The sequence below is a fragment of the Drosophila obscura genome, unplaced genomic scaffold (genome assembly GCF_018151105.1).
Source record: "Drosophila obscura isolate BZ-5 IFL unplaced genomic scaffold, ASM1815110v1 contig_192, whole genome shotgun sequence".
In the NCBI taxonomy this organism is placed as follows: Eukaryota; Metazoa; Arthropoda; class Insecta; order Diptera; family Drosophilidae; genus Drosophila; species Drosophila obscura.
The window spans coordinates 3,936,249-3,962,630 of NW_024542781.1; the positions used below are offsets into that span (position 1 = coordinate 3,936,249).

General features: G+C 42.4%; 2 protein-coding genes across 2 annotated transcripts; one reads left to right on the forward strand and one right to left on the reverse strand.

Moving 5' to 3' along the window:
* Positions 1-155: 155 nt before the first annotated feature.
* LOC111065566 (O-phosphoseryl-tRNA(Sec) selenium transferase) lies at positions 156-10,317 on the forward strand. Its single transcript, XM_041593658.1, has 5 exons — positions 156-305; positions 367-496; positions 565-1,587; positions 1,650-1,816; positions 10,302-10,317. The coding sequence occupies exons 1-4, from the start codon at positions 192-194 to the stop codon at positions 1,805-1,807; spliced, it is 1,425 nt and encodes a 474-aa protein (XP_041449592.1). The 5' UTR covers positions 156-191; the 3' UTR covers positions 1,808-1,816; positions 10,302-10,317.
* LOC111065642 (myosin-10) lies at positions 1,819-6,110 on the reverse strand. The gene is made up of 5 exons (XM_022353900.2): positions 6,094-6,110; positions 5,786-5,837; positions 3,865-5,724; positions 2,816-3,798; positions 1,819-2,760 (listed from the first exon to the last, which is right to left on the reverse strand). The coding sequence occupies exons 1-4, from the start codon at positions 6,108-6,110 to the stop codon at positions 2,827-2,829; spliced, it is 2,901 nt and encodes a 966-aa protein (XP_022209592.2). The 3' UTR covers positions 1,819-2,760; positions 2,816-2,826.
* Positions 10,318-26,382: the final 16,065 nt, after the last annotated feature.

Here is a 26,382-nt window from a genome sequence, read left to right on the forward strand (position 1 = left end):
TTTAATTAAATCTGTATCCTGCTAGGCAATTTGATGTACCATTTGATGTATCATAAATATGGCAAGTTTTATCTGTTCCTCCACAAAATTATACAAACTTTTATAATTTGTTTGTGATGTTATCGATAGTAGTATCGATGGTATTGCTCACTGTTGCATTTAATAAACATTTATAATTATTTTTGATTGTAATGAATTTTGAAAATATTAATGTCCCGCAAAAACTGGTGCCTGACAACTATTGGAAGCTGGGACTGGCGGCGCAGCGCCCCAAGAAGCGTGGATTTAAAGAGCTCCTAGAAAAGGTATGAAGACCGACTTACACTGATATGTAAATATTATAAAAATCACAAGATATAATTGCAGCGAAAATTGCCGGTAGATGGGTGGCCTGATGAGCATATTGAAGAGCTGGTGCATCAAATAGCGTCATTGGATAGCAACAATTTTCCGCACAAAGTGGGATTGGGCGAGCGGGAGGCGCGCATCGCTTGTCGTAAGTAACGGCTCAGTTGGGTGGCATCCAACAGAGTATTTAATCATGTTGTAACTTGTCCCACGCAGGACTTGTGTCCCGACGTCACTACAACTTTGGGCATGGCATAGGACGCTCTGGCGATCTGCTGGAGCCGCAGCCCAAGGCAGCTGGCTCCACTCTGCTCGCACACCTCACGAATGCTCTGATCTTGGATCTAATGCAGGGGCTAGGCCTGCCCAGCTGCAGAGGCTGTTTTCTGGTGCCGATGTGCACCGGCATGACCATCACACTGTGCCTGCAGAGTCTACGCAAGCAACGTCCACTCGCCAAATATGTTCTCTGGTCACGCATCGACCAAAAGTCCTGCTTTAAAGCTATTACGGCCGCAGGTCTGGAACCCGTGATAGTCCCCTGCCTGGTGCAGCATCAAGCTCTGAGCACCGACGTGAATGCTTTCGAACAGAAGATCGAGGCTCTGGGTGCAGAAACCATCCTATGTCTGTACACGACCACCAGCTGCTTCGCCCCACGAAACAGCGACAGCATCGTTGAGATTGCCCAGCTGGCCAAGCGCTGCGACCTGCCTCATCTCGTGAACAATGCGTATGGGCTGCAGATCGGTGCCATCTCACGGCAGTTGGAGCGGGCCCATCGATTGGGCCGCATCGACTACTTTGTGCAGAGCACAGACAAGAATTTCCTGGTACCTGTGGGTGGTGCCATTGTGGCCAGTTTCGACCAGAGCCTCTTGTGCCTGGTGGGCAGTAGCTATGCGGGTCGAGCCAGTGGTTCCCAAGCGCTGGATGTCTTCATGACGCTGCTGTCACTGGGACGGACCGGCTACCACTCGATGATCCAGAAGCGGGAGGATAACTTTACTTATCTCAAGGAACAGCTCATAGAATTCGCACAAGGCCATGGCGAACAGGTTATTGAGAGCAGGGATAACTTTATATCGTTGGCCATTACGTTGGGAACTCTCTGGGCCGCCACGGGTCAAGGGTCAAGTATTACGCAGCTGGGAGCCATGCTGCACATGCGCGGAGTCTCCGGGGCTCGCGTAGTGGTCCCTGGTCAAAGCAAAACTATAGATGGTCATGCATTCTCAGGTCAGTTCAAAAATACTTTCAGTTAACAAATCTTTTCTATTCGTTGGAGTCGTTCTATTCAGATTTTGGTTCCCACCAGTCGAATCTGGAACTGCCCTATCTCACCGTGGCGGCTGCCCTGGGCATCACTCGAGAGGAGATTGATAAGTTCTTTAAGATCTTTCACAAATGCTGGACGAAATTGAACCAGTCGCTCTGCGAAAATAAATCAAAACAATAATCAAGATTATTTTATTTTTGATTTTATTTACTAGCTAACCCGGCAAACCATTTGCCGCAGTACTGTAATCTATTTCTGTTGCTCCGCCAGAAGTCATTTGGAAGCATGAATTGAATGTGCGAATGTACTGAATGGCTCGTACTCGAATGCGAGACGAAGAAACAAAGCGGATGTAAATAAACGACTTAATTGTTGGCGTAGTCTGCCATTTTCTCTGTGAGTTGTAATTACGAACCGGCGTGCTTGTAGAACATGTAAAATGTGTGCCTTCGACCGATCCTTTGGATATTTAATGAAACGTATTTGAAAATATTTGAGACTGAAACTTGCCTAGATTTTATATCCAAGGGAATTAATGTATTAATTATTGAAATATATCACAACTCAAACAAGCCATAATGCAAACAGTAATGGCTCAGGAGGCCGCACAGAAGCAGTCTGTGGAGCAGGTGGAACCGCACTGGCGTGAACAGATACAGATTCCGCGCGAAAGGCATGAGGCGATGCGAACCGCCCAACAACGGTATCAGGCAGCCATACGCACGGCCCGCAACCAAGTACAATCTGTACGCGGAAGACAAGGAGGCGCACATGAAGCGAGAGTACAACCGCATCAACACGAGTACGAACTGTCGCTGGCTAAGATCAAGCGGGCTCTTAACGAAGAATATGCCAGCCATGAATCCGGGTGCCAGTAGATGGGAGCAGCACTGAATCAGTGGATGGCAAAAAAGCAGACCGAAATGCATTTGCAATGAAAACGAAACGCTTGGCGAGTGAAATACAGGAAACGGAGAAGCTCGATCAGCAATTGGAGCCACAGGATTGCAGAAATATAATCATCGCCTCCATGATAACTGGAGGTTACTTCGTACTGAATAATCCAAGAAAAATGTTGCATCAAATATGTCATTCGGAATGTCGGAATGTGAAGAGCCAGTATATTTGGTTTCCTGTATATAAAACAATTGGGGTAGTAATCGTACATGCTTTTAACGACTTACTTACGATAAATAAACCTATCTACTATTGCTGGGCTGGTTTTCCTTGTCGCGATGCGACTCGCGACCCTTCCTCTCCAGGCGCTGATTCATTTGGAGCTCGATCTTGGCCAGCGACACTTCGTACTCGTGCTTGATGCGGTCGTACTCTCGCTTCATGTGCGCCTCCTTGTCTTCCGCGTACAGCTTGTAGTTGTGGGCCGTGCGTTTGGCACTCTGATAGCGCTGTTGGGCGGTTCGCATCGCCTCCTCCTGCGTTTCGCGCAGCATCTGCAACTGTTCACGCCAGTGCTGTTCCACCTGCTCCACAGACTGCTTCTGTGCGTCCCACTGATTCATTACTGCCTTCATCGACTTGCGCTCGGAGTCGATGCTTGCATGCTGCTCGTCCAGAGCCCGCATGAGCTCTGCTATGCGCTGATTCTTTGCCTGAATCTCGCTGCGGCATTTCTGCAGCATGGCCTTCTGCTTCTCCTCCTTCGCCTCCAGCATTTCCCCGATCTTCTCCCGCTCCGCCAGTATGGTTTGCTTGAGCAGTTCGACTTCGTTCTGACGCTGCTGGAGCTCGCCGCAGACCAACTGGTGCTTGCGCTGCAGGCTACGATTTTTTTCCTCCGACTGCTGCAGGCGGGCAGTGAAATTCTTCAGCTCCACCGCAAACAGTTTGGCCATTTCGTCACGAACGCGCTGCTCGATGCGCTTGATGCCCTCTTGGCCGAGCTCAATCGAGGGACCCCCGGGGGGACTTGCCGTCTTCTTCTGATTCTCGGCCGTCGCAGTCGCCTCCTCCTGCTGCCTAATGTATTCCTCCATTTGCTTGGCCTTGTCCTTGAGCTCCTTGAGGAGACTCTCCTGCTGGATGGACTGCTCAACTTTCTCCTCGAGTTCCGTCTGGAAGGCCTTGGACTGCTCCAGCTCCTCCGCGAGCTGCTTTAACTCTTTGGCCTGCCTTGCGTTGATATTCTGGAGCTTGAGCATTTGGATCTCAGCCTGAAAGAGGCCGCATCCTTGATGTAAAGGTACCAGTATCTCTGGTGTTTTCAAACAAACACTCACCTTTGTGATTTCGGACCACTTTTCCACACATTTGCTGCAGTTCGCGGAGCTCTCCTTGGCCGCTACGGCCACCTCTTCGCACTTATCGTGCTCGCATTTATCGCGCAGGGCCTGCAGCTCTCGCTGGTGGCTGAGCTTCTCAGTCTCCAGAATGCTGGCCAGCTCCCCCGACTTGAGCTCCGCGATTTGCACGGCTCGCTGGAGGTTGGCCAACTGCTGGCGCTGCTCCTGAAGCTCCTTGACAGAGTCCAGGTCGCGCAGCTTGCGAAGCTCGTAGCTGAGCGTCTCCTTGTCGTTGGCAATATTTGCGTAGAGTTTCTTCAGCCGTTCCACCTCGCTTTGGGCATCCTTCAGCAGGATCTTGTGTCGTTCCAGTTCCAGACGCAGGTTGTCTGTTGTGTCACGAGATCGCAGCTGGCGGTTATCCTGCAGGAGCTGCTCATAGTTTTGTTTGAGGCTCTCGTGGTCTTGGTTCACCCTCTCCAGATCGACCTGAACCTTTTTCAGCTGGATGTCGATCTTCTGGCGATGCTCCGTCACCGCATCCCGCTCAGCCATCAAGGCATTTACCTCCTCCTGTAGTTTTGAATCATTTTTGGATCTTCGGTCCAGTTCCTCCAGCTCCTGTTGCATGTTCTTAACGCGGCTCTCCAGCCGCATCTTGTCCTCTTTTAGTGTGGCAAGCTGCACCAGCGACTGGTTCTCCTGCCCGCGAAGCAGCCGCAGCTCGTGGTTGCGCTCTTCCAGCAGCTTTTCCAGCTTGCGCACCTCCTCCCTCATGTTCTTGAGATTGGCCAGTGCTCGGTAGAGCTCCTGCTTGATGTGGCCAATGCGATCGACGGGATTGAGTGGCGTGCTGCCCACCAAACGCGTCGAAGCAGCCCGCGGACTCAAGCGAGCAGTGGACGACTCGTCCGTTTGGTTCTGCTGCAGCAGCGTGTCCATCAGATCCAGCTCTGCTGTGGTCCCACTGAGGTGCCCGTTCAGCAGGGCTATGGTCTGCTCCATGGCAGCGATCTTGGCCTCCAGCTCCCTAATGTAGTTCTGCTGGCGCGTGCACTCTGGCTCGTAGTTGGGCTTCCCATCCATCTGCTGGCACCGACTCTGGGCCACATCCAGGGCAGCGTTTAGCTCATTGATCGTGGCTGCCTTTTCCCGCAGCGTGGCCTCCAGGTTGGACTGCAGGGCATTGTAGCGAGCAGTCATTTTTTCCAGTTCGTTATGTTTTTTGTTCAGCTGATCAGTGCCTTGGCTGAGCTGCTCCTGCAGAAGATCGCACTGGGCGCGATGATGCTCCTCCAACTGTCTGATGCGGGAGTCCGCGATGCGATCGTCCCGCTTGTGGGCATCACGCTCCACCATGTCGTACTTTGACTTTAGATCGGAAACCATCGCCCGTGTCATCTCCAGCTGCCCCTCCAGCCGGGTGTTGTCCTCCTCCAGACGTTTCTTGTCCTCCCGTAGCTTCTCCATGGTGCTCTCCTGGTTGGAGCATTTCGCCTTCGTGTCTACTAGCAGCTCATGGGTATTCTGCTTCTCGCGAAGTGCCCGATCCAGCTCCGCCTGCAAGATACGCCCGCGCTTTTGCTCTTCATCAAGCTTTTTCAGGGCATCTGTTGCTTGCTGACCGAAATGATCGCGCTCATGTGACTGGGATTCCAGCATGATTTTTAGCTTTTGAATTTCGTTGGCAAGCCGATGGTGGTGGTGGTCCTCCTCTGCTGTTGGCTGTGTGTAGCCTTGCTGATGATGGTGGTGCGGCTGTTTGGGCATCAAACCCGACTGGAAATTCGTAGTCGAGTCGATTGTACTTTCGTCATCATCCAGATCATCGAAGGCATTCTCCAGCAAGTTGCCCAGCTAAAGCACAGTGTTATCAGATATGTGTTCTTGTGCGCATATTGCACTAACATTTACTCACCTCCTCGTCGCGTCGTTTCTGATCCTCCAGATCCTCCAGAGGGCTCGGCCCCCTGAAAAAGGCTCATGCCCGGCGTATTCATGTTCAATTTATTTGGCTGAACCGACGAGCCAAGCCCTCCTGATGCTATTAGTTTTTTCAAATTTTTGAAGGCACAGGCGCTGCCTTTTTTGTTTTTGTAGCGCCAGCCTGCTGCTTCTTATATATTTTTGATATTTATCGATATATCGTTATATTTAGTTCACTTCTCTAGGTCAAACACCTTGCAACTTTCTTAGAGATGCGCCATTTGTATCGCATAAACTAACTCCTTGCCACTAACCATACAGTATATACTTATATTGTCTTTGGTATGACAGTTCATACAACGAAAAGGGCGCAGCTGAGGTTTCTGTCCAGCACTCCCAGGTCTTCGGCTAGGGTGCTGGGACCATTCGGCTGTGGTGCTGAGACGTTCGGGTTGTGGGCCTGAGACGTTCGGCATTTTTTCGACATGTTCGATTCATGACGAGATGCGAAAGCAAGCCGAGAATTGCAAGTGGATGTGTGTACACAGCCACGACAAAACATTTATGAATTCTTAATTTCCGAAACCGTTTTGTGTTTGTTTTGAGTTTCGTTTCCAGGTTACGTAAATGTGTGTGTGCCATGTATTCACACATACTGTGCTTGTGTGTGGGCTCTACAATTGTTGGCCGCTTGAATTGGTTTTTGGTTTTGTTTTGAGGGCTGATTGTGATGTAGCGACCTGTGCTGACCTGCCGCAATATAACTGAGGAATGGGCAGATATTGTATAAATACAATATATAAAAATAAAGGATGTTATCTCTGCTCATATCTCCTAAACTAAAAAAATTATCTTGAAAATTAGATTCGCTAAAGCTCTGGAAAATTTTCTACTAGATGTGTACATTTATTTTATTCAAAGCGTTCATAAAATATTTTTTCGTTTTGTTTTGAAAAGCTGTTGTGCGACGGGCGCGCCGGGTATTTCTTCCATTTTTTTTAGTCAATCTCTCGACCCGTGTCGAGCGACAGAATCGCCAACAAAATATGAAGTCTGACGACGGGAATAGGTCCAGGGCCGCATTAGCAGTTGACTAGGGCCCCCCTAGAGATAACAAAAAAATTTTGTTGAAAAAACAAAACTCCAAATAATGAATAAAAAATATATAAAATATAAAAATAATAGCCACTGAGAAAAATACAAAATAAAGGTGGGCCCCAGATTGATGGTTGCCCAGGGCCCGGTTGAGGGTTGATCCGGCCCTGAATAGGTCGCTACATCACATCAGCCCTCAAAACAAAACGGAAAACCAATTCAAGCGTCCAAAAATTGTAGAGCCCACACACAAGCACAGTATGTGTGAATACATGGCACACACACACACACACATGTTACGTGAAATCTCGAACAAAGTCGGTTTCGGCAGCTAAAAATTATTCTATGCATACAATCATATATTTTGGAGTGTTACACGTGCACACAACACATGCATGCTTGCTGCCAGTCGGCTCGTAGAACGCCATAAGCCGAACGCGGCCATTCCCAGAGCCGAAGATGAACATACGCTGCAAACTCAGCTGCTCCCCTTTCGTTGTATGAACTGGCACATCTATATACTGTATGGTTAGTGCCTTGGGTAACGAAAGGGAAATGCTTCCTCAGCCATTAGCTGTCTCTTGCAGAGAGTCATGTCCGCATCCATTATGCCAGAGAATTATGTCCCGACAGCCCGCTAAGCCTCTGCCTAGGTGCTATAATGATTTAGGACTTGCTGAAAGAATGTTTCAACTTAAGCTTTAAAATGTAGAAATTTTCTGATTCCAATTGCTGCCACTTAAGATCGATTACCTTTCCCCTGCCACAGCCACACCTACAGCCATAGAGAGGGGAATACACCACCACCATTCTAAAAAATCATGCTCAAAAATGTATAAACTGACTGAGTACGGGTAAAAGTAGAGTCGCGTCCCCAGGAGCGACTCACACGTTCCTTCTCGTTGAATCTAGCTTATATTGATTCAAAAATTCTAGCAGCGCTGACTACAACCCCGAGTGCAAACGCTGTGACTTTTCTAAGAACGTGAACTGTACCGTAAGCTGTGATCGGAATATTATCTCTGGACGTCGATATGCAATAGCTGCACCATCAAGTAGCCCATGCGACACCAAGCCGAGGCCAACTGACCGGGGGACGCTGCCGCATGACGCGTGTAACCGAACCGATCGCGAACTTGCAGGAGAGATAATAGTTCGACTAATATTCGAGTAAAATCAGAGCTTAACACAACTAAAATAGGTAAAAACATCCCAAATTATCAAAGAATAGTAGTAAAAACAGAAACGGTATATTAATATTAGTGTTTTATATATTTATTTCTTTATTCTGACTATAAAAATGAGCCGATCTGATTCAGATTGTAAATTATAACGAATGAACAAAAAATTTAATTTGGAGCTAAGTCAGCCCTGGTGACTGTGTCGGTTTGGGTTTCACCATCGCAGTTCTCCTGCTCAGCCTCGGGGACTAAGTCATTCTCCGGCTTACACGATTAGAGGTCCTTCAGTTTGTCAGTTACTGGTTCCGCCAGTTTGTCCGTTACTGGTTCCTTCAGTTGGTCCGACAATGGTGCGTGGGGCTGAACGAGTGCCCACCTTTCCCGTCCCTAGCTTTTTTCCCAAGCGGAGTAGCATGCCCGGGATGAGGGGCTCATCGACGCTGCGGCGAAGATCAGTATATTCGACCTGTACGGCGCGAGGCGGCTGCTCGCTTAAAGGGCTGTGTATGGGCAGCTTGGTGACAAGGCGGACCTTTGCAAGATCATTGTCAAAAAGCTTAAATATTATAAAATGTCTCGCCAGCTCAAGATTTAATTACAATACACACACTATACTTTATGTTACAAAAGCAATTATAATGGCAAAAATAGACTATGCTTTATTTATATATGGTTTCACACAAAACACAACATTAAAAAAAATTAAAACCCCTTTCAACTCAGCTATTCGAATGTCTCTCGGAGCATTCGCATCCACGCCAATAAATTCCACCGATAGAACTCAAAAGAGACCTTTTGACAGCCAAATTATCAAAATGTCTGATAAACTCTTTCAACTCCCCTATTGCCAATATTGAAAGAAAAACACAAAAATAAAATAAAACGAGAAGGAACGTGTGAGTCGTTTCTGGGGACACGACTCTACTATACCCGTACTCAGTCAGTATATACATTTTTGAGCTTATGATTTTTTTAGAATTTTAGAGAAAAAAAAAATAATAAAATAAAAAAAAGTTTACATTTTACATTTTTTTGCTACATCTGCTATCTACATCTACATATACAATGTCTATTCTACATCTAACATGTAGATTGTACATGTTCCATTCATATTCTACATCTCCTCCGCTAGGGGTTGCTCGCGCACTGAACGCGGCAGAGTGTGCGAGCGAGAAGGAAAATGAGTTGCGTTGTTGTTGGCAGGAGGGGGCAGGGGAAGCAACAGAAAATTAATTTCTTCATTCTGGCTATTATTAGGAAGGGGGCGGGGCGAAATTTTGAAATACACTTGTAGCAGTGTGATATCACATGAGTCTGGAAACCAAATTTGGTTGCCCTAGCTCTTATAGTCTCTGAGATCTAGGCGCTCAACAAGACGGACAGACAGACAGACGGACAGACAGACATGGCTCTATCAAAGACAATATAAGTATAAGATGCGTAACGCTCATACATTTCAATTGCCATATGCAAGACAATTTTTCGGCCAGCGACGAAATTCGCGCCATCTCGCTCGCACAAATTTGAGAGCGTACGAATCTAAAAATAGAATCCGCTTGCATGTGTAAGTACACACAGAACAGCAAGTGCGTATGTGTGCGTACTTGTGCTAAGCGGATGATTTTCGAGACGGAAACCTTTTTATGAGTTGAGAAACGAAATTATATACCGGCGTTGAATACCTGAATACCCTAATGGCAATTATTCCAATGTGATTCATGGAATTTCATGTATTAAATATATTATGTATTTTTATATATGTATATCCGATCATCATTATCGAATATACCATCTTAAAATAAATTATCGTTGGAGTGATATACATATACAATATAACAGTTTTTTAATATTGGGGTGGTAAGCGTCTTGCAAAATTAACTTACACTTATAAAGTGAAGGGTATATTTCGACAGCGCTGTAAAAAACGTATGCATGTGCACACATACAGTCGTCGCGACGACTCGGCTCGGCTAATAGCCAGAATGAAGAAATTAATTTTCTGTTGCTTCCCCTGCCCCCTCCTGCCCACAACAACGCAACTCATTTTCCTTCTCGCTCGCACACTCTGCCGCGTTCAGTGCGCGAGCAAACCCCTAGCGGAGGAGATGTAGAATATGAATGGAACATGTACAATCTACATGTTAGATGTAGAATAGACATTGTATATGTAGATGTAGATAGCAGATGTAGCAAAAAAATGTAAAATGTAAACTTTTTTTTATTTTATTATTTTTTTTTATACCCGTACTCAAAAAAGAGTTAAGGGGTATATTAGATTTGTGGTAAAAGTGGATGTGTGTAACGCAGAGAAGGAAACGTTTCCGACCCCATAAAGTATATATATTCTTGATCAGCATCAATAGCCGAGTCGATAGAGCCATGTCTGTCTGTCCGTCTGTCTGTCTGTCCGTCTTGTTGAGCGCCTAGATCTCAGAGACTATAAGAGCTAGGGCAACCAAATTTGGTTTCCACACTTATGTGATATCACACGGCACATTTTTAAAGATACGATAAAACTAAAAACGCAGTATCGTAGAGAATGCCCAAATCTACTAGATTGCCGAATCTAAATCATATCGGATCATAATTATAGCCAGAATGAAGAAATTAATTTTCAGTTGCTTCGCCTGTCTCTCCTCCCGCAAACGACAACGCAACTCATTTTCCTTCTCGCTCGCACACTCTGCCGCGTTCAGTGCGCGAGCAACCCCTAGCGGAGGAGATGTAGAATCTAAATGGAACATGTACATTGTACAATCTACATGTTAGATGTAGAATAGACATTGTATATGTAGATGTAGATAGCAGATGTAGCAAAAAAATGTAAAATGTAAACTTTTTTTTATTTTATTATTTTTTTTTTTTCTAAAATTCTAAAAAAATCATAAGCTCAAAAATGTATATACTGACTGAGTACGGGTATAAGTAGAGTCGTGTCCCCAGAAACGACTCACACGTTCCTTCTCGTTTTATTTTATTTTTGTGTTTTTCTTTCAATATTGGCAATAGGGGAGTTGAAAGAGTTTATCAGACATTTTGATAATTTGGCTGTCAAAAGGTCTCTTTTGAGTTCTATCGGTGGAATTTATTGGCGTGGATGCGAATGCTCCGAGAGACATTCGAATAGCTGAGTTGAAAGGGGTTTTAATTTTTTTTAATGTTGTGTTTTGTGTGAAACCATATATAAATAAAGCATAGTCTATTTTTGCCATTATAATTGCTTTTGTAACATAAAGTATAGTGTGTGTATTGTAATTAAATCTTGAGCTGGCGAGACATTTTATAATATTTAAGCTTTTTGACAATGATCTTGCAAAGGTCCGCCTTGTCACCAAGCTGCCCATACACAGCCCTTTAAGCGAGCAGCCGCCTCGCGCCGTACAGGTCAAATATACTGATCTTCGCCGCAGCGTCGATGAGCCCCTCATCCCGGGCATGCTACTCCGCTTGGGAAAAAAGCTAGGGACGGGAAAGGTGGGCACTCGTTCAGCCCCACGCACCATTGTCGGACCAACTGAAGGAACCAGTAACGGACAAACTGGCGGAACCAGTAACTGACAAACTGAAGGACCTCTAATCGTGTAAGCCGGAGAATGACTTAGTCCCCGAGGCTGAGCAGGAGAACTGCGATGGTGAAACCCAAACCGACACAGTCACCAGGGCTGACTTAGCTCCAAATTAAATTTTTTGTTCATTCGTTATAATTTACAATCTGAATCAGATCGGCTCATTTTTATAGTCAGAATAAAGAAATAAATATATAAAACACTAATATTAATATACCGTTTCTGTTTTTACTACTATTCTTTGATAATTTGGGATGTTTTTACCTATTTTAGTTGTGTTAAGCTCTGATTTTACTCGAATATTAGTCGAACTATTATCTCTCCTGCAAGTTCGCGATCGGTTCGGTTACACGCGTCATGCGGCAGCGTCCCTCGGTCAGTTGGCCTCGGCTTGGTGTCGCATGGGCTACTTGATGGTGCAGCTATTGCATATCGACGTCCAGAGATAATATTCCGATCACAGCTTACGGTACAGTTCACGTTCTTAGAAAAGTCACAGCGTTTGCACTCGGGGTTGTAGTCAGCGCTGCTAGAATTTTTGAATCAATATAAGCTAGATTCAACGAGAAGGAACGTGTGAGTCGCTCCTGGGGACGCGACTCTACTTTTACCCGTACTCAGTCAGTTTATACATTTTTGAGCATGATTTTTTAGAATGGTGGTGGTGTATTCCCCCTCTCTATGGCTGTAGGTGTGGCTGTGGCAGGGGGAAAGGTAATCGATCTTAAGTGGCAGCAATTGGAATCAGAAAATTTCTACATTTTAAAGCTTAAGTTGAAACATTCTTTCAGCAAGTCCTAAATCATTATAGCACCTAGGCAGAGGCTTAGCGGGCTGTCGGGACATAATTCTCTGGCATAATGGATGCGGACATGACTCTCTGCAAGAGACAGCTAATGGCTGAGGAAGCATTTCCCTTTCGTTACCCAAGGCACTAACCATACAGTATATAGATGTGCCAGTTCATACATCGAAAGGGGAGCAGCTGAGTTTGCAGCGTATGTTCATCTTCGGCTCTGGGAATGGCCGCGTTCGGCTTATGGCGTTCTACGAGCCGACTGGCAGCAAGCATGCATGTGTTGTGTGCACGTGTAACACTCCAAAATATATGATTGTATGCATAGAATAATTTTTAGCTGCCGAAACCGACTTTGTTCGAGATTTCACGTAACATGTGTGTGTGTGTGTGTGCCATGTATTCACACATACTGTGCTTGTGTGTGGGCTCTACAATTTTTGGACGCTTGAATTGGTTTTCCGTTTTGTTTTGAGGGCTGATGTGATGTAGCGACCTATTCAGGGCCGGATCAACCCTCAACCGGGCCTTGGGCAACCATCAATCTGGGGCCCACCTTTATTTTGTATTTTTCTCAGTGGCTATTATTTTTATATTTTATATATTTTTTATTCATTATTTGGAGTTTTGTTTTTTCAACAAAATTTTTTTGTTATCTCTAGGGGGGCCCTAGTCAACTGCTAATGCGGCCCTGGACCTATTCCCGTCGTCAGACTTCATATTTTGTTGGCGATTCTGTCGCTCGACACGGGTCGAGAGATTGACAAAGCCGAAAGCAGAGACAAAGGCTAAACTAAAAAAAAATGGAAGAAATACCCGGCGCGCCCGTCGCACAACAGCTTTTCAAAACAAAACGAAAAAATATTTTATGAACGCTTTGAATAAAATAAATGTACACATCTAGTAGAAAATTTTCCAGAGCTTTAGCGAATCTAATTTTCAAGATAATTTGTTTAGTTTAGGAGATATGAGCAGAGATAACATCCTTTATTTTTATATATTGTATTTATACAATATCTGCCCATTCCTCAGTTATATTGCGGCAGGTCAGCACAGGTCGCTACATCACAATCAGCCCTCAAAACAAAACAAAAAACCAATTCAAGCGGCTAGAATCCGCTTGCATGTGTAAGTACACACAGAACAGCAAGTGCGTATGTGTGCGTACTTGTGCTAAGCGGATGATTTTCGAGACGGAAACCTTTTTATGAGTTGAGAAACGAAATTATATACCGGCGTTGAATACCTGAATACCCTAATGGCAATTATTCCAATGTGATTCATGGAATTTCATGTATTAAATATATTATGTATTTTTATATATGTATATCCGATCATCATTATCGAATATACCATCTTAAAATAAATTATCGTTGGAGGGATATACATATACAATATAACAGTTTTTTAATATTGGGGTGGTAAGCGTCTTGCAAAATTAACTTACACTTATAAAGTGAAGGGTATATTTCGACAGCGCTGTAAAAAACGTATGCATGTGCACACATACAGTCGTCGCGACGACTCGGCTCGGCTAATAGCCAGAATGAAGAAATTAATTTTCTGTTGCTTCCCCTGCCCCCTCCTGCCCACAACAACGCAACTCATTTTCCTTCTCGCTCGCACACTCTGCCGCGTTCAGTGCGCGAGCAACCCCTAGCGGAGGAGATGTAGAATATGAATGGAACATGTACAATCTACATGTTAGATGTAGAATAGACATTGTATATGTAGATGTAGATAGCAGATGTAGCAAAAAAATGTAAAATGTAAACTTTTTTTTATTTTATTATTTTTTTTTATACCCGTACTCAAAAAAGAGTTAAGGGGTATATTAGATTTGTGGTAAAAGTGGATGTGTGTAACGCAGAGAAGGAAACGTTTCCGACCCCATAAAGTATATATATTCTTGATCAGCATCAATAGCCGAGTCGATAGAGCCATGTCTGTCTGTCCGTCTGTCTGTCTGTCCGTCTTGTTGAGCGCCTAGATCTCAGAGACTATAAGAGCTAGGGCAACCAAATTTGGTTTCCACACTTATGTGATATCACACGGCACATTTTTAAAGATACGATAAAACTAAAAACGCAGTATCGTAGAGAATGCCCAAATCTACTAGATTGCCGAATCTAAATCATATCGGATCATAATTATAGCCAGAATGAAGAAATTAATTTTCAGTTGCTTCGCCTGTCTCTCCTCCCGCAAACGACAACGCAACTCATTTTCCTTCTCGCTCGCACACTCTGCCGCGTTCAGTGCGCGAGCAACCCCTAGCGGAGGAGATGTAGAATCTAAATGGAACATGTACATTGTACAATCTACATGTTAGATGTATAATATACATTGTAGATGTAGATGTAGATATCAGATGTAGCAAAAAAATGTAAAATGTAAAATTTTTTTTTTTAATTCTAAAATTCTAAAAAATCATAAGATCAAAAATATATATACTGACTGAGTACGGGTATAAGTAGAGTCGCGTCCCCAGAAGCGACTCGCACGTTCCTTCTCGTTTTTTTCTAAAATTCTAAAAAAATCATAAGCTCAAAAATGTATATACTGACTGAGTACGGGTATAAGTAGAGTCGTGTCCCCAGAAACGACTCACACGTTCCTTCTCGTTTTATTTTATTTTTGTGTTTTTCTTTCAATATTGGCAATAGGGGAGTTGAAAGAGTTTATCAGACATTTTGATAATTTGGCTGTCAAAAGGTCTCTTTTGAGTTCTATCGGTGGAATTTATTGGCGTGGATGCGAATGCTCCGAGAGACATTCGAATAGCTGAGTTGAAAGGGGTTTTAATTTTTTTTAATGTTGTGTTTTGTGTGAAACCATATATAAATAAAGCATAGTCTATTTTTGCCATTATAATTGCTTTTGTAACATAAAGTATAGTGTGTGTATTGTAATTAAATCTTGAGCTGGCGAGACATTTTATAATATTTAAGCTTTTTGACAATGATCTTGCAAAGGTCCGCCTTGTCACCAAGCTGCCCATACACAGCCCTTTAAGCGAGCAGCCGCCTCGCGCCGTACAGGTCGAATATACTGATCTTCGCCGCAGCGTCGATGAGCCCCTCATCCCGGGCATGCTACTCCGCTTGGGAAAAAAGCTAGGGAAGGGAAAGGTGGGCACTCGTTCAGCCCCACGCACCATTGTCGGACCAACTGAAGGAACCAGTAACGGACAAACTGGCGGAACCAGTAACTGACAAACTGAAGGACCTCTAATCGTGTAAGCCGGAGAATGACTTAGTCCCCGAGGCTGAGCAGGAGAACTGCGATGGTGAAACCCAAACCGACACAGTCACCAGGGCTGACTTAGCTCCAAATTAAATTTTTTGTTCATTCGTTATAATTTACAATCTGAATCAGATCGGCTCATTTTTATAGTCAGAATAAAGAAATAAATATATAAAACACTAATATTAATATACCGTGTCTGTTTTTACTACTATTCTTTGATAATTTGGGATGTTTTTACCTATTTTAGTTGTGTTAAGCTCTGATTTTACTCGAATATTAGTCGAACTATTATCTCTCCTGCAAGTTCGCGATCGGTTCGGTTACACGCGTCATGCGGCAGCGTCCCTCGGTCAGTTGGCCTCGGCTTGGTGTCGCATGGGCTACTTGATGGTGCAGCTATTGCATATCGACGTCCAGAGATAATATTCCGATCACAGCTTACGGTACAGTTCACGTTCTTAGAAAAGTCACAGCGTTTGCACTCGGGGTTGTAGTCAGCGCTGCTAGAATTTTTGAATCAATATAAGCTAGATTCAACGAGAAGGAACGTGTGAGTCGCTCCTGGGGACGCGACTCTACTTTTACCCGTACTCAGTCAGTTTATAAATTTTTGAGCATGATTTTTTAGAATGGTGGTGGTGTATTCCCCCTCTCTATGGCTGTAGGTGTGGCTGTGGCAGGGGGGAAAGGTAATCGATCTTAAGTGGCAGCAATTGGAATCAGAAAATTTCTACATTTTAAAGCTTAAGTTGAAACATTCTTTCAGCAAGTCCTAAATCATTATAGCACCTAGGCAGAGGCTTAGCGGGCTGTCGGGACATAATTCTCTGGCATAATGGATGCGGACATGACTCTCTGCAAGAGACAGCTAATGGCTGAGGAAGCATTTCCCTTTCGTTACCCAAGGCACTAACCATACAGTATATAGATGTGCCAGTTCATACAACGAAAGGGGAGCAGCTGAGTTTGCAGCGTATGTTCATCTTCGGCTCTGGGAATGGCCGCGTTCGGCTTATGGCGTTCTACGAGCCGACTGGCAGCAAGCATGCATGTGTTGTGTGCACGTGTAACACTCCAAAATATATGATTGTATGCATAGAATAATTTTTAGCTGCCGAAACCGACTTTGTTCGAGATTTCACGTAACATGTGTGTGTGTGTGTGCCATGTATTCACACATACTGTGCTTGTGTGTGGGCTCTACAATTTTTGGACGCTTGAATTGGTTTTCCGTTTTGTTTTGAGGGCTGATGTGATGTAGCGACCTATTCAGGGCCGGATCAACCCTCAACCGGGCCCTGGGCAACCATCAATCTGGGGCCCACCTTTATTTTGTATTTTTCTCAGTGGCTATTATTTTTATATTTTATATATTTTTTATTCATTATTTGGAGTTTTGTTTTTTCAACAAAATTTTTTTGTTATCTCTAGGGGGGCCCTAGTCAACTGCTAATGCGGCCCTGGACCTATTCCCGTCGTCAGACTTCATATTTTGTTGGCGATTCTGTCGCTCGACACGGGTCGAGAGATTGACAAAGCCGAAAGCAGAGACAAAGGCTAAACTAAAAAAAAATGGAAGAAATACCCGGCGCGCCCGTCGCACAACAGCTTTTCAAAACAAAACGAAAAAATATTTTATGAACGCTTTGAATAAAATAAATGTACACATCTAGTAGAAAATTTTCCAGAGCTTTAGCGAATCTAATTTTCAAGATAATTTGTTTAGTTTAGGAGATATGAGCAGAGATAACATCCTTTATTTTTATACCCGTACTCAAAAAAGAGTTAAGGGGTATATTAGATTTGTGGTAAAAGTGGATGTGTGTAACGCAGAGAAGGAAAATTTTCCGACCCCATAAAGTATATATATTCTTGATCAGCATCAATAGCCGAGTCGATAGAGCCATGTCTGTCTGTCCGTCTGTCCGTCTGTCCGTCTTGTTTGACGCCTGGATCTCAGAGACTATAAAAGCTAGAGGAACCAAATTTTGTTTCCAGACTCATGTGATATCACACTGCTACAAGTGTATTTCAAAATTTCGCCCCGCCCCCTTCCCCTCCCACAAAGGACGAAAATCTGTGGCAGGCACATTTTTAAAGATACGATAAAACTAAAAACGCAGTATCGTAGAGAATGGCCATATCTACCAGATTGCCGAATCTGAATCAGATCGGATCATAATTATAGCCAGAATGAAGAAATTAATTTTCAGTTGCTTCCCCTCCCCCTCCCGCCAACGACAACGCAAATCATTTTCCTTCTCGCTCGCACACTCTGCCGCGTTCAGTGCGCAAGCAACCCCTAGCGGAGGAGATGTATAATCTAAATGGTACATGTACAATCTACATGTTAGATGTAGAATAGACATTGTAGATGAGATGTAGATAACAAATGTAGCAAAAAAATGTAAAATGTAAAATTTTTTTTTTTTCTAAAATTCTAAAAAATCTTAAGCTCAAAAATGTATATACTGACTGAGTACGGGTATAAGTAGAGTCGCGTCCCCAGAAGCGACTCACACGTTCCTTCTCGTTATATATTGTATTTATACAATATCTGCCCATTCCTCAGTTATATTGCGGCAGGTCAGCACAGGTCGCTACATCACAATCAGCCCTCAAAACAAAACAAAAAACCAATTCAAGCGGCCAACAATTGTAGAGCCCACACACAAGCACAGTATGTGTGAATACATGGCACACACACATTTACGTAACCTGGAAACGAAACTCAAAACAAACACAAAACGGTTTCGGAAATTAAGAATTCATAAATGTTTTGTCGTGGCTGTGTACACACATCCACTTGCCATTCTCGGCTTGCTTTCGCATCTCGTCATGAATCGAACATGTCGAAAAAATGCCGAACGTCTCAGGCCCACAACCCGAACGTCTCAGCACCACAGCCGAATGGTCCCAGCACCCTAGCCGAAGACCTGGGAGTGCTGGACAGAAACCTCAGCTGCGCCCCTTTCGTTGTATGAACAGGCACATCTATATACTGTATGGTTAGTGCCCGAAACATATGTTTCTCTGCCGCTACGTCATCAGGCAGAATAACGAAACCACACGAAGTCTTTACGCTGTACGTGTGCCGACTGCGCTGCCCGAAATTTTTTCCTATGCACAGAGCATACGACGCTGCCCGCCTCTGTTCTAAATGGAACATGTACAATAGGCTGGGCCAAAAAATATTGTTTTCGAAATTCAAACGGGACACCCCCTAGTTTTGCCATAGCAACAATTGCAAACAAAAATAAATTTAAAAAATATACCAGATTGATTTTATTATAACAAAAACATACTTTTATAAATTTTTAAATCTAAATTTTTTTTTTTAATTTTATAGTTTCCCTCTCTCCCTGAGACGGAGCTTTATTTATTTCAATTTCAATTGATTAACAATTATCTGCTAACTATGAACTATAACACTAGTCAACACGATTTTTCCTCAAGGAACAAAACGAACTTTTTCTTAAAGATTTGGGGCTTAGAAATGGTTTGATGATATTTTTTTTTTTCTATGGCAGAACTTTTTTTTAAAGAATTTTTGAAAACTGGTATTTTTTTAAAGCTTTTTTCAGAGGTAGCGCTTGTTTTTTTCACATAACTCTAGTATCTTACGTCTGGTTGTAAAGAACTTTGCTATTTTGAAAAGATAATTGAAACAGCTAGAAGTTGATGCCAAACACTTTGTGATTTCAGCTTACCGTCTGGGAAATATAAAGCATTGAAATGCAAAAATGATGATTTTTGTGGGGTATTTTTTACGAAATTTTGACTTTAAAAACTCAGGAAAAGTCGAAAAAAAATTATATCTTGTGTCCTCTATTTTTTTGTGTATAGGTGCGTTAATTTGGCGTCGTTTAAGGTATCGATCATTAAAATCTATGGAGAGACTTTGGAGCTAAAATTCGTTAACCAAACCTAAAAAATGGACAAAAAATACCTTTTGGAAGGTTGCGAGCCCAACTGCCCATTGGGAACAAAGGAACGCGATCAGGTACCAAATGTACAACCCTTGTTCGTTTGCTTTGTTCCCAATTGGGAACGTTCAGTGCGCGAGCAACCCCTAGTGGAGGAGATGTAGAATATAAATGGTACATCTATAATCTACATGTTAGATGTAAAAAATACATTGTAGATATAGATACCAGATGTAGCAAAAAAAAAATTACTAAACGTACTAATACCTAAAATTCTAAAATCAAAAATGTATATACTGACTGAGTACGGGTATAAGTAGAGTCGCGTCCCCAGAAGCGACTCACACGCTCCTTCTCGTTTTATTTGTTTTTAAGGCATGCCATGCCCTCTTGAATAAAATAAAATGTTCTCAACATGTTACCAAAATATTTTTTTTTTTACTTTTTGATCCAAAATATAAAAATGTGATTTCTTTATAAAAAAAAAGAGTTGCCACGCCCATTTTTTCACAATACTTTAATTTTGCTTTTATAAACTCATCAAAATAATAAACCAAAAAATATTGTTTCGTTTGAAAGTTATTAATTATTGCCACTAAAAATAGTAAAATTTCCCATAGTGCAGTTGTTGGTGGTGAGGCCGTGCACAGAGGACCCTTTTTGGGTCTTAAGGTTGAATCTCCTCCTTTCCTTTCTTTCGAGCTTACCTCCGCTGGGAATTGGCGCTTTATAATTCCAATATTCTCAGATTTTTGTTTCCTTTTGTTCACTATCGAAGCACTGCAGCCACCTGTCCAGGTCGAACGTCGAAAAATGAGAAGACTGAAGCCACGCTGCGAAATTCCGAAGTTCGAGAAATAACTTTCATTATTTCATTGATAGTTTCATTGATACCGATAACTTCGTTTTATTATTTCATTGATTGGTTTGTTTTCGGTTTGGTTGCCAATCTTTCATTGTGGAAAACATCAAGAAAATAAACTCGAGCACATCAGACACATTGGCTCGCAAGACAACCCCCCTAAAGTCAAAATCTGAGCTATTAATTTTCTCTAAACTTCTAGGGGCTGTCGAGAGACTGAAATATATGCGCAACAGCTTCGTTATGTTTTTGATTTGCTCCTTGTAGCAAGATTCTAAACTTGGTGGCGGCGGGGAGCTGTCTATTGCGAGGAGCTGTTGCTCCCAAGTGTTTTGCTCATATGCCTTTGCATATATATTTTCCAAAGTTTTATCCACGTTGCGGTATTTCCTGGCCATTTTTTCCCGCAAGTGGACCTTGTCCCAAGGGAGCGGGAAATAATTGGCCAGGTATTGCAGCGGCAGCAAATTTGCCTTGCCCCTATCCGAGATTACCGCGCACACGTTCTGGGTCAAGCCGAGGTTGAAAAATGACTTCACAACTGCTAGTCCTGCCTTGATCACATCGGCGCCCAAAATGTGTGCGTCGGTGGACATTACGTGCAGCTACAAATATTTGAGGCTGGTTCCATCCAACTTTACGGCAGAAATTGCCAACGCCTTCCAACGGTTAAAGTGCACCTGAAAGTATATATATGTATATAATTTTTAATAAACATATTTTTCTGAGATTTTGTTTAAATTACGGCCGTACACCGGGCATGGAAATAAACTCGAGCACATCAGACACATTGGCTCGCAGGACAACCCCCCTAAAGTCAAAATCTGAGCTATTAACTTTCTCTAAACTTCTAGGGGCTGTCGAGAGACTGAAATATATGCGCAACAGCTTCGTTATGTTTTTGATTTGCTCCTCCGGCGCCTAAAATGTGTGCGTCGGTGGACATTACGTGCAGCTACAAATATTTGAGGCTGGTTCCATCCAACTTTACGGAAGAAATTGCCAACGCCTTCCAACGGTTAAAGTGCACCTGAAAGTATATATATATATATAATTTTTAATAAACATATTTTTCTGAGATTTTGTTTAAATTATGGCCGTACACCGGGCATGGAAATAAACTCGAGCACATCAGACACATTGGCTCGCAGGACAACCCCCCTAAAGTCAAAATCTGAGCTATTAACTTTCTCTAAACTTCTAGGGGCTGTCGAGAGACTGAAATATATGCGCAACAGCTTCGTTATGTTTTTGATTTGCTCCTTGTAGGAAGATTCTAAACTTGGTGGCGGCGGGGCGTTGTCTATTGCGAGGAGCTGTTGCTCCCAAGTGTTTTGCTCATATGCCGTTGCATACATATTTTCCAAAGTTTTGTCCACGTTGCGGTAGTTCCTGGCCATTTTTTCCCGCAAGTGGACCTTGTCCCAAGGGAGCGGGAAATAATTGGCCAGGTATTGCAGCGGCAGAAAATTTTCCTTGCCCCTATCCGAGATTACCGCGCACACGTTCTGGGACACAACAACTGCTAGTCCTGCCTTGATCACATCGGCGCCCAGAATGTGTGCGTCGGTGGACATTACGTGTAGGTACAAATATTTGAGGCTTTTTTCATCCTACTTTACGGCAGAAATTGCCAACGCCTTCCAACGGTTTAAGTGCACCTGAAAGTATATATATGTATATAATTTTTAATAAACATATTTTTCTGAGATTTTGTTTAAATTATGGCCGTACACCGGGCATGAGTCAATAAGATTTGACTATACGTCCAGGAGTAATATTTTCCTGAAAACAGCTGTACGATCAAAATAACGAGATATCATGGACTATAATATAATTAAAAGAAATAAAAGTAAATAGACCAAAAAAAAAAAATAAAAAATGTATAATAAATTAAATCTTTTATTTAAAACTCGTTCTTACACGATAGCAAAAAGGCGAAATTCATTTTTTTGTCAGCTTTGCGGGAACGCAGGCCAATTTCAATCAACGCAACTGTACATAAGAAAAAAAGTAATTTAAATAATCAATTAAAAAAAATTATTTAAAAACAAGTAATTATTAAGTTAAAAAAAATTTTTTAAAATAATAAAACAAATACAAATAAAATCATAACCGCAAAGGACGCGCATTGCTCCGGGCAGAGTGTGTGTGAGCGAGAAAGAGAATGAGTAGCGTGGTCTCGTGATAGAGGAGGTGGGGGAAGCAACGTATCTTTAAAATTGTGCCTGCCACAGATTTTCGTCCTTTGTGGTGGCGGAAGGGGGCGGGGCGAAATTTTAAAATACACTTGTAGCAGTGCAATACCACATAAGTCTGGAAATTTGGTTGCCCGTATAGTCTCTGAGATCTAGGCGCTCATCAAGACGGACAGACGGACACGGCTATATCGACTCGGCTATTGATACTAATCAAGAAGATAATATAATAAAGCTTACGTTGGGAATGTGGGCAAAATGGTATTCGTCGAAAATCAGGAGAAATGGCTGATCCTTAAAAAAGAGCAAGTTGGACACCATATTGATGATCCCGCAGTCTAATTCTGAGATGTGGGACTCCCGCTCCACGTATTTGATGGCCTTGCGCACGTCGTCTTTCCTTCCAGCCAATAGTGGGTGGCATGTAAAAACTTCCTCCAGATTCATTTTAAATTTGAACCAGAAAATACAATTCACGAGCAAACACACAGCGTGTTGCACAGAATTTCGCTAGTCGCGACCATCCACTCTCAGAGTGTTGCACGTGTTCAAATCCCGTTACGCGGCAAACAGTGACACAGTGGGAGAAACGGTCAATATAGCTGGTAAAAACCTATGTACAGTCGCCCTGTACTTTCAATTCTGCCCGTTTTGTCCATTTTGCCGCTCCCAGATCGAACTGGCGACGAAAGGAAAATTCCACAATCCTTTTTGTGCTGCTTCGTCTTCGGAGCGACGGTCTGTGGCAGAGCATGGAAGAATTGGACAAGAAAGAAAAATGGAAGAAACAACGCACGCACTCTAAGGCACCATTATTCAAACTCAAATTTAACCATTAAGAAATAAGTTGTAGAAAATTTTAGCGGCATAATTTTAATATAATATTTAAAACTTTCTCAGAATGGAGATCGAAGTGACCTGCAAAGGCAGCGTCGTTAAGTACTCAGTGCCATTCGAGTGCGCGAGTGACTGTTTCAACATAATTTAAATAATGAGGAATCTGCGCTCGTAATTGATTTAAGTAGCGCAGCAGACAACAACACCAACAACAGCATTCATTTGCATAATTTTCGTCGAGTAGTGATATTTACCGATATCCTTGTTTGTCAATGAATACGACAGTTCACAAAATCCTACTGCATTCAAGCGATACAAAGAAAACCAAGATTCTTCCAGTGGAATATTTTGCAGAAGAGGGTGAAATTTATAAGTCTGATCGACTTCATCATGCTAGAAAATGAGGCCGAAAAGAAAATTTCACGGATGTGTTCCACAGGGCAATGGATACTTCAGATCCAATTATCTCTTCTGTTAACCTTCAAAGGAGCATAAAAAAGCAAAAATAAGCCGACTGAGGTGTTCGATCTTTTATCAAGCGAGATCAATCGTTTAGGCAGAGATCCACCGGAGCGGATTAGTTTCGATGAGCTGGCTGAAGATCAACTCGAATTCTCGTGAATGATGAAGCTCGAAAACGATTAACAAAAGGTGTGATAGGAATCCTATTATTTACAATAACATTTTCTTTAATATTTCAGGTCTCCTGATGAAAATTTTTGTGAAATACCAGAAATAGTAACACTAGTCAACACGATTTTTCCTCAAGGAACAAAACGAACTTTTTCTTAAAGATTTGGGGCTTAGAAATGGTTTGATGATATTTTTTTTTTCTATGGCAGAACTTTTTTTTGAAGAATTTTTGAAAACTGGTATTTTTTTTTAAGCTTTTTTCAGAGGTAGCGCTTGTTTTTTTCACATAGCTCTAGTATCTTACGTCTGGTTGTAAAGAACTTTGCTATTTTGAAAAGATAATTAAAATAGCTAGAAGTTAAGCCCAAACACTTTGTGATTACAGCTTACCGTCTGGGAAATATAAAGCATTGAAATGCAAAAATGATGATTTTTGTGCGGTATTTTTTACGAAATTTTGACTTTAAAAACCCAGGAAAAGTCGAAAAAATTATATCTTGTGTCCTCTATTTTTTTGTGTATAGGTGCGTTAAATTGGCGTCGTTTAAGGTATCGCTCATTAAAATCTATGGAGAGACTTTGGAGCTAAAATTCGTTAACCAAACCTAAAAAATGGACAAAAAATACCTTTTGGAAGGTTGCGAGCCCAACTGCCCATTGGGAACAAAGGAACGCGATCAGGTACCAAATGTACAACCCTTGTTCGTTTGCTTTGTTCCCAATTGGGAACGTTCAGTGCGCGAGCAACTCCTAGTGGAGGAGATGTAGAATATAAATGGTACATCTATAATCTACATGTTAGATGTAAAAAATACATTGTAGATATAGATACCAGATGTAGCAAAAAAATGTAATACGCAAACATTTTTTTAAATTTAATTAATTACTAAACGTACTAATACCTAAAATTCTAAAATCAAAAATGTATAAACTGACTGATTACGGGTATAAGTAGAGTCGCGTCCCCAGAAGCGACTCACACGCTCCTTCTCGTTTTATTTGTTTTTAAGGCATGCCATGCCCTCTTGAATAAAATAAAATGTTCTCAACATGTTACCAAAATATTTTTTTTTTACTTTTTGAGCCAAAATATGAAAATGTGATTTCTTTATAAAAAAAAAGAGTTGCCACGCCCATTTTTTCACAATACTTTAATTTTGCTTTTATAAACTCATATCAAAAAAAATAAACCAAAAAATATTGTTTCGTTTGAAAGTTATTAATTATTGCCACTAAAAATAGTAAAATTTCCCATAGTGCAGTTGTTGGTGGTGAGGCCGTGCACAGAGGACCCCTTTTTGGGTCTTAAGGTTGAATCTCCTCCTTTCCTTTCTTTCGAGCTTACCTCCGCTGGGAATTGGCGCTTTATAATTCCAATATTCTCAGATTTTTGTTTCCTTTTGTTCACTATCGAAGCACTGCAGCCACCTGTCCAGGTCGAACGTCGAAAAATGAGAAGACTGAAGCCACGCTGCGAAATTCCGAAGTTCGAGAAATAACTTTCATTATTTCATTGATAGTTTCATTGATACCGATAACTTCGTTTTATTATTTCATTGATTGGTTTGTTTTCGGTTTGGTTGCCAATCTTTCATTGTGGAAAACATCAAGAAAATAAACTCGAGCACATCAGACACATTGGCTCGCAAGACAACCCCCCTAAAGTCAAAATCTGAGCTATTAATTTTCTCTAAACTTCTAGGGGCTGTCGAGAGACTGAAATATATGCGCAACAGCTTCGTTATGTTTTTGATTTGCTCCTTGTAGGAAGATTCTAAACTTGGTGGCGGCGGGGCGTTGTCTATTGCGAGGAGCTGTTGCTCCCAAGTGTTTTGCTCATTTGCCGTTGCATACATATTTTCCAAAGTTTTGTCCACGTTGCGGTATTTCCTGGCCATTTTTTCCCGCAAGTGGACCTTGTCCCAAGGGAGCGGGAAATAATTGGCCAGGTATTGCAGCGGCAGCAAATTTGCCTTGCCCCTATCCGAGATTACCGCGCACACGTTCTGGGTCAAGCCGAGGTTGAAAAATGACTTCACAACTGCTAGTCCTGCCTTGATCACATCGGCGCCCAAAATGTGTGCGTCGGTGGACATTACGTGCAGCTACAAATATTTGAGGCTGGTTCCATCCAACTTTACGGCAGAAATTGCCAACGCCTTCCAACGGTTAAAGGGCACCTGAAAGTATATATATATATATAATTTTTAATAAACATATTTTTCTGAGATTTTGTTTAAATTATG

Coding starts and splice junctions, on each gene's coding strand:
- LOC111065566 (XM_041593658.1), top strand. CDS start 192: ATGAATTTTGAAAATATTAATGTCCCGCAAAAACTGGTGCCTGACAAC. Junction 306..366: donor TTAAAGAGCTCCTAGAAAAG/GTATGAAGACCG, acceptor ATATAATTGCAG/CGAAAATTGCCGGTAGATGG. Junction 497..564: donor GGAGGCGCGCATCGCTTGTC/GTAAGTAACGGC, acceptor TGTCCCACGCAG/GACTTGTGTCCCGACGTCAC.
- LOC111065642 (XM_022353900.2), bottom strand. Junction 5,725..5,785: donor AGAAACGACGCGACGAGGAG/GTGAGTAAATGT, acceptor ACTGTGCTTTAG/CTGGGCAACTTGCTGGAGAA. Junction 3,799..3,864: donor AGTGGTCCGAAATCACAAAG/GTGAGTGTTTGT, acceptor GGCCTCTTTCAG/GCTGAGATCCAAATGCTCAA.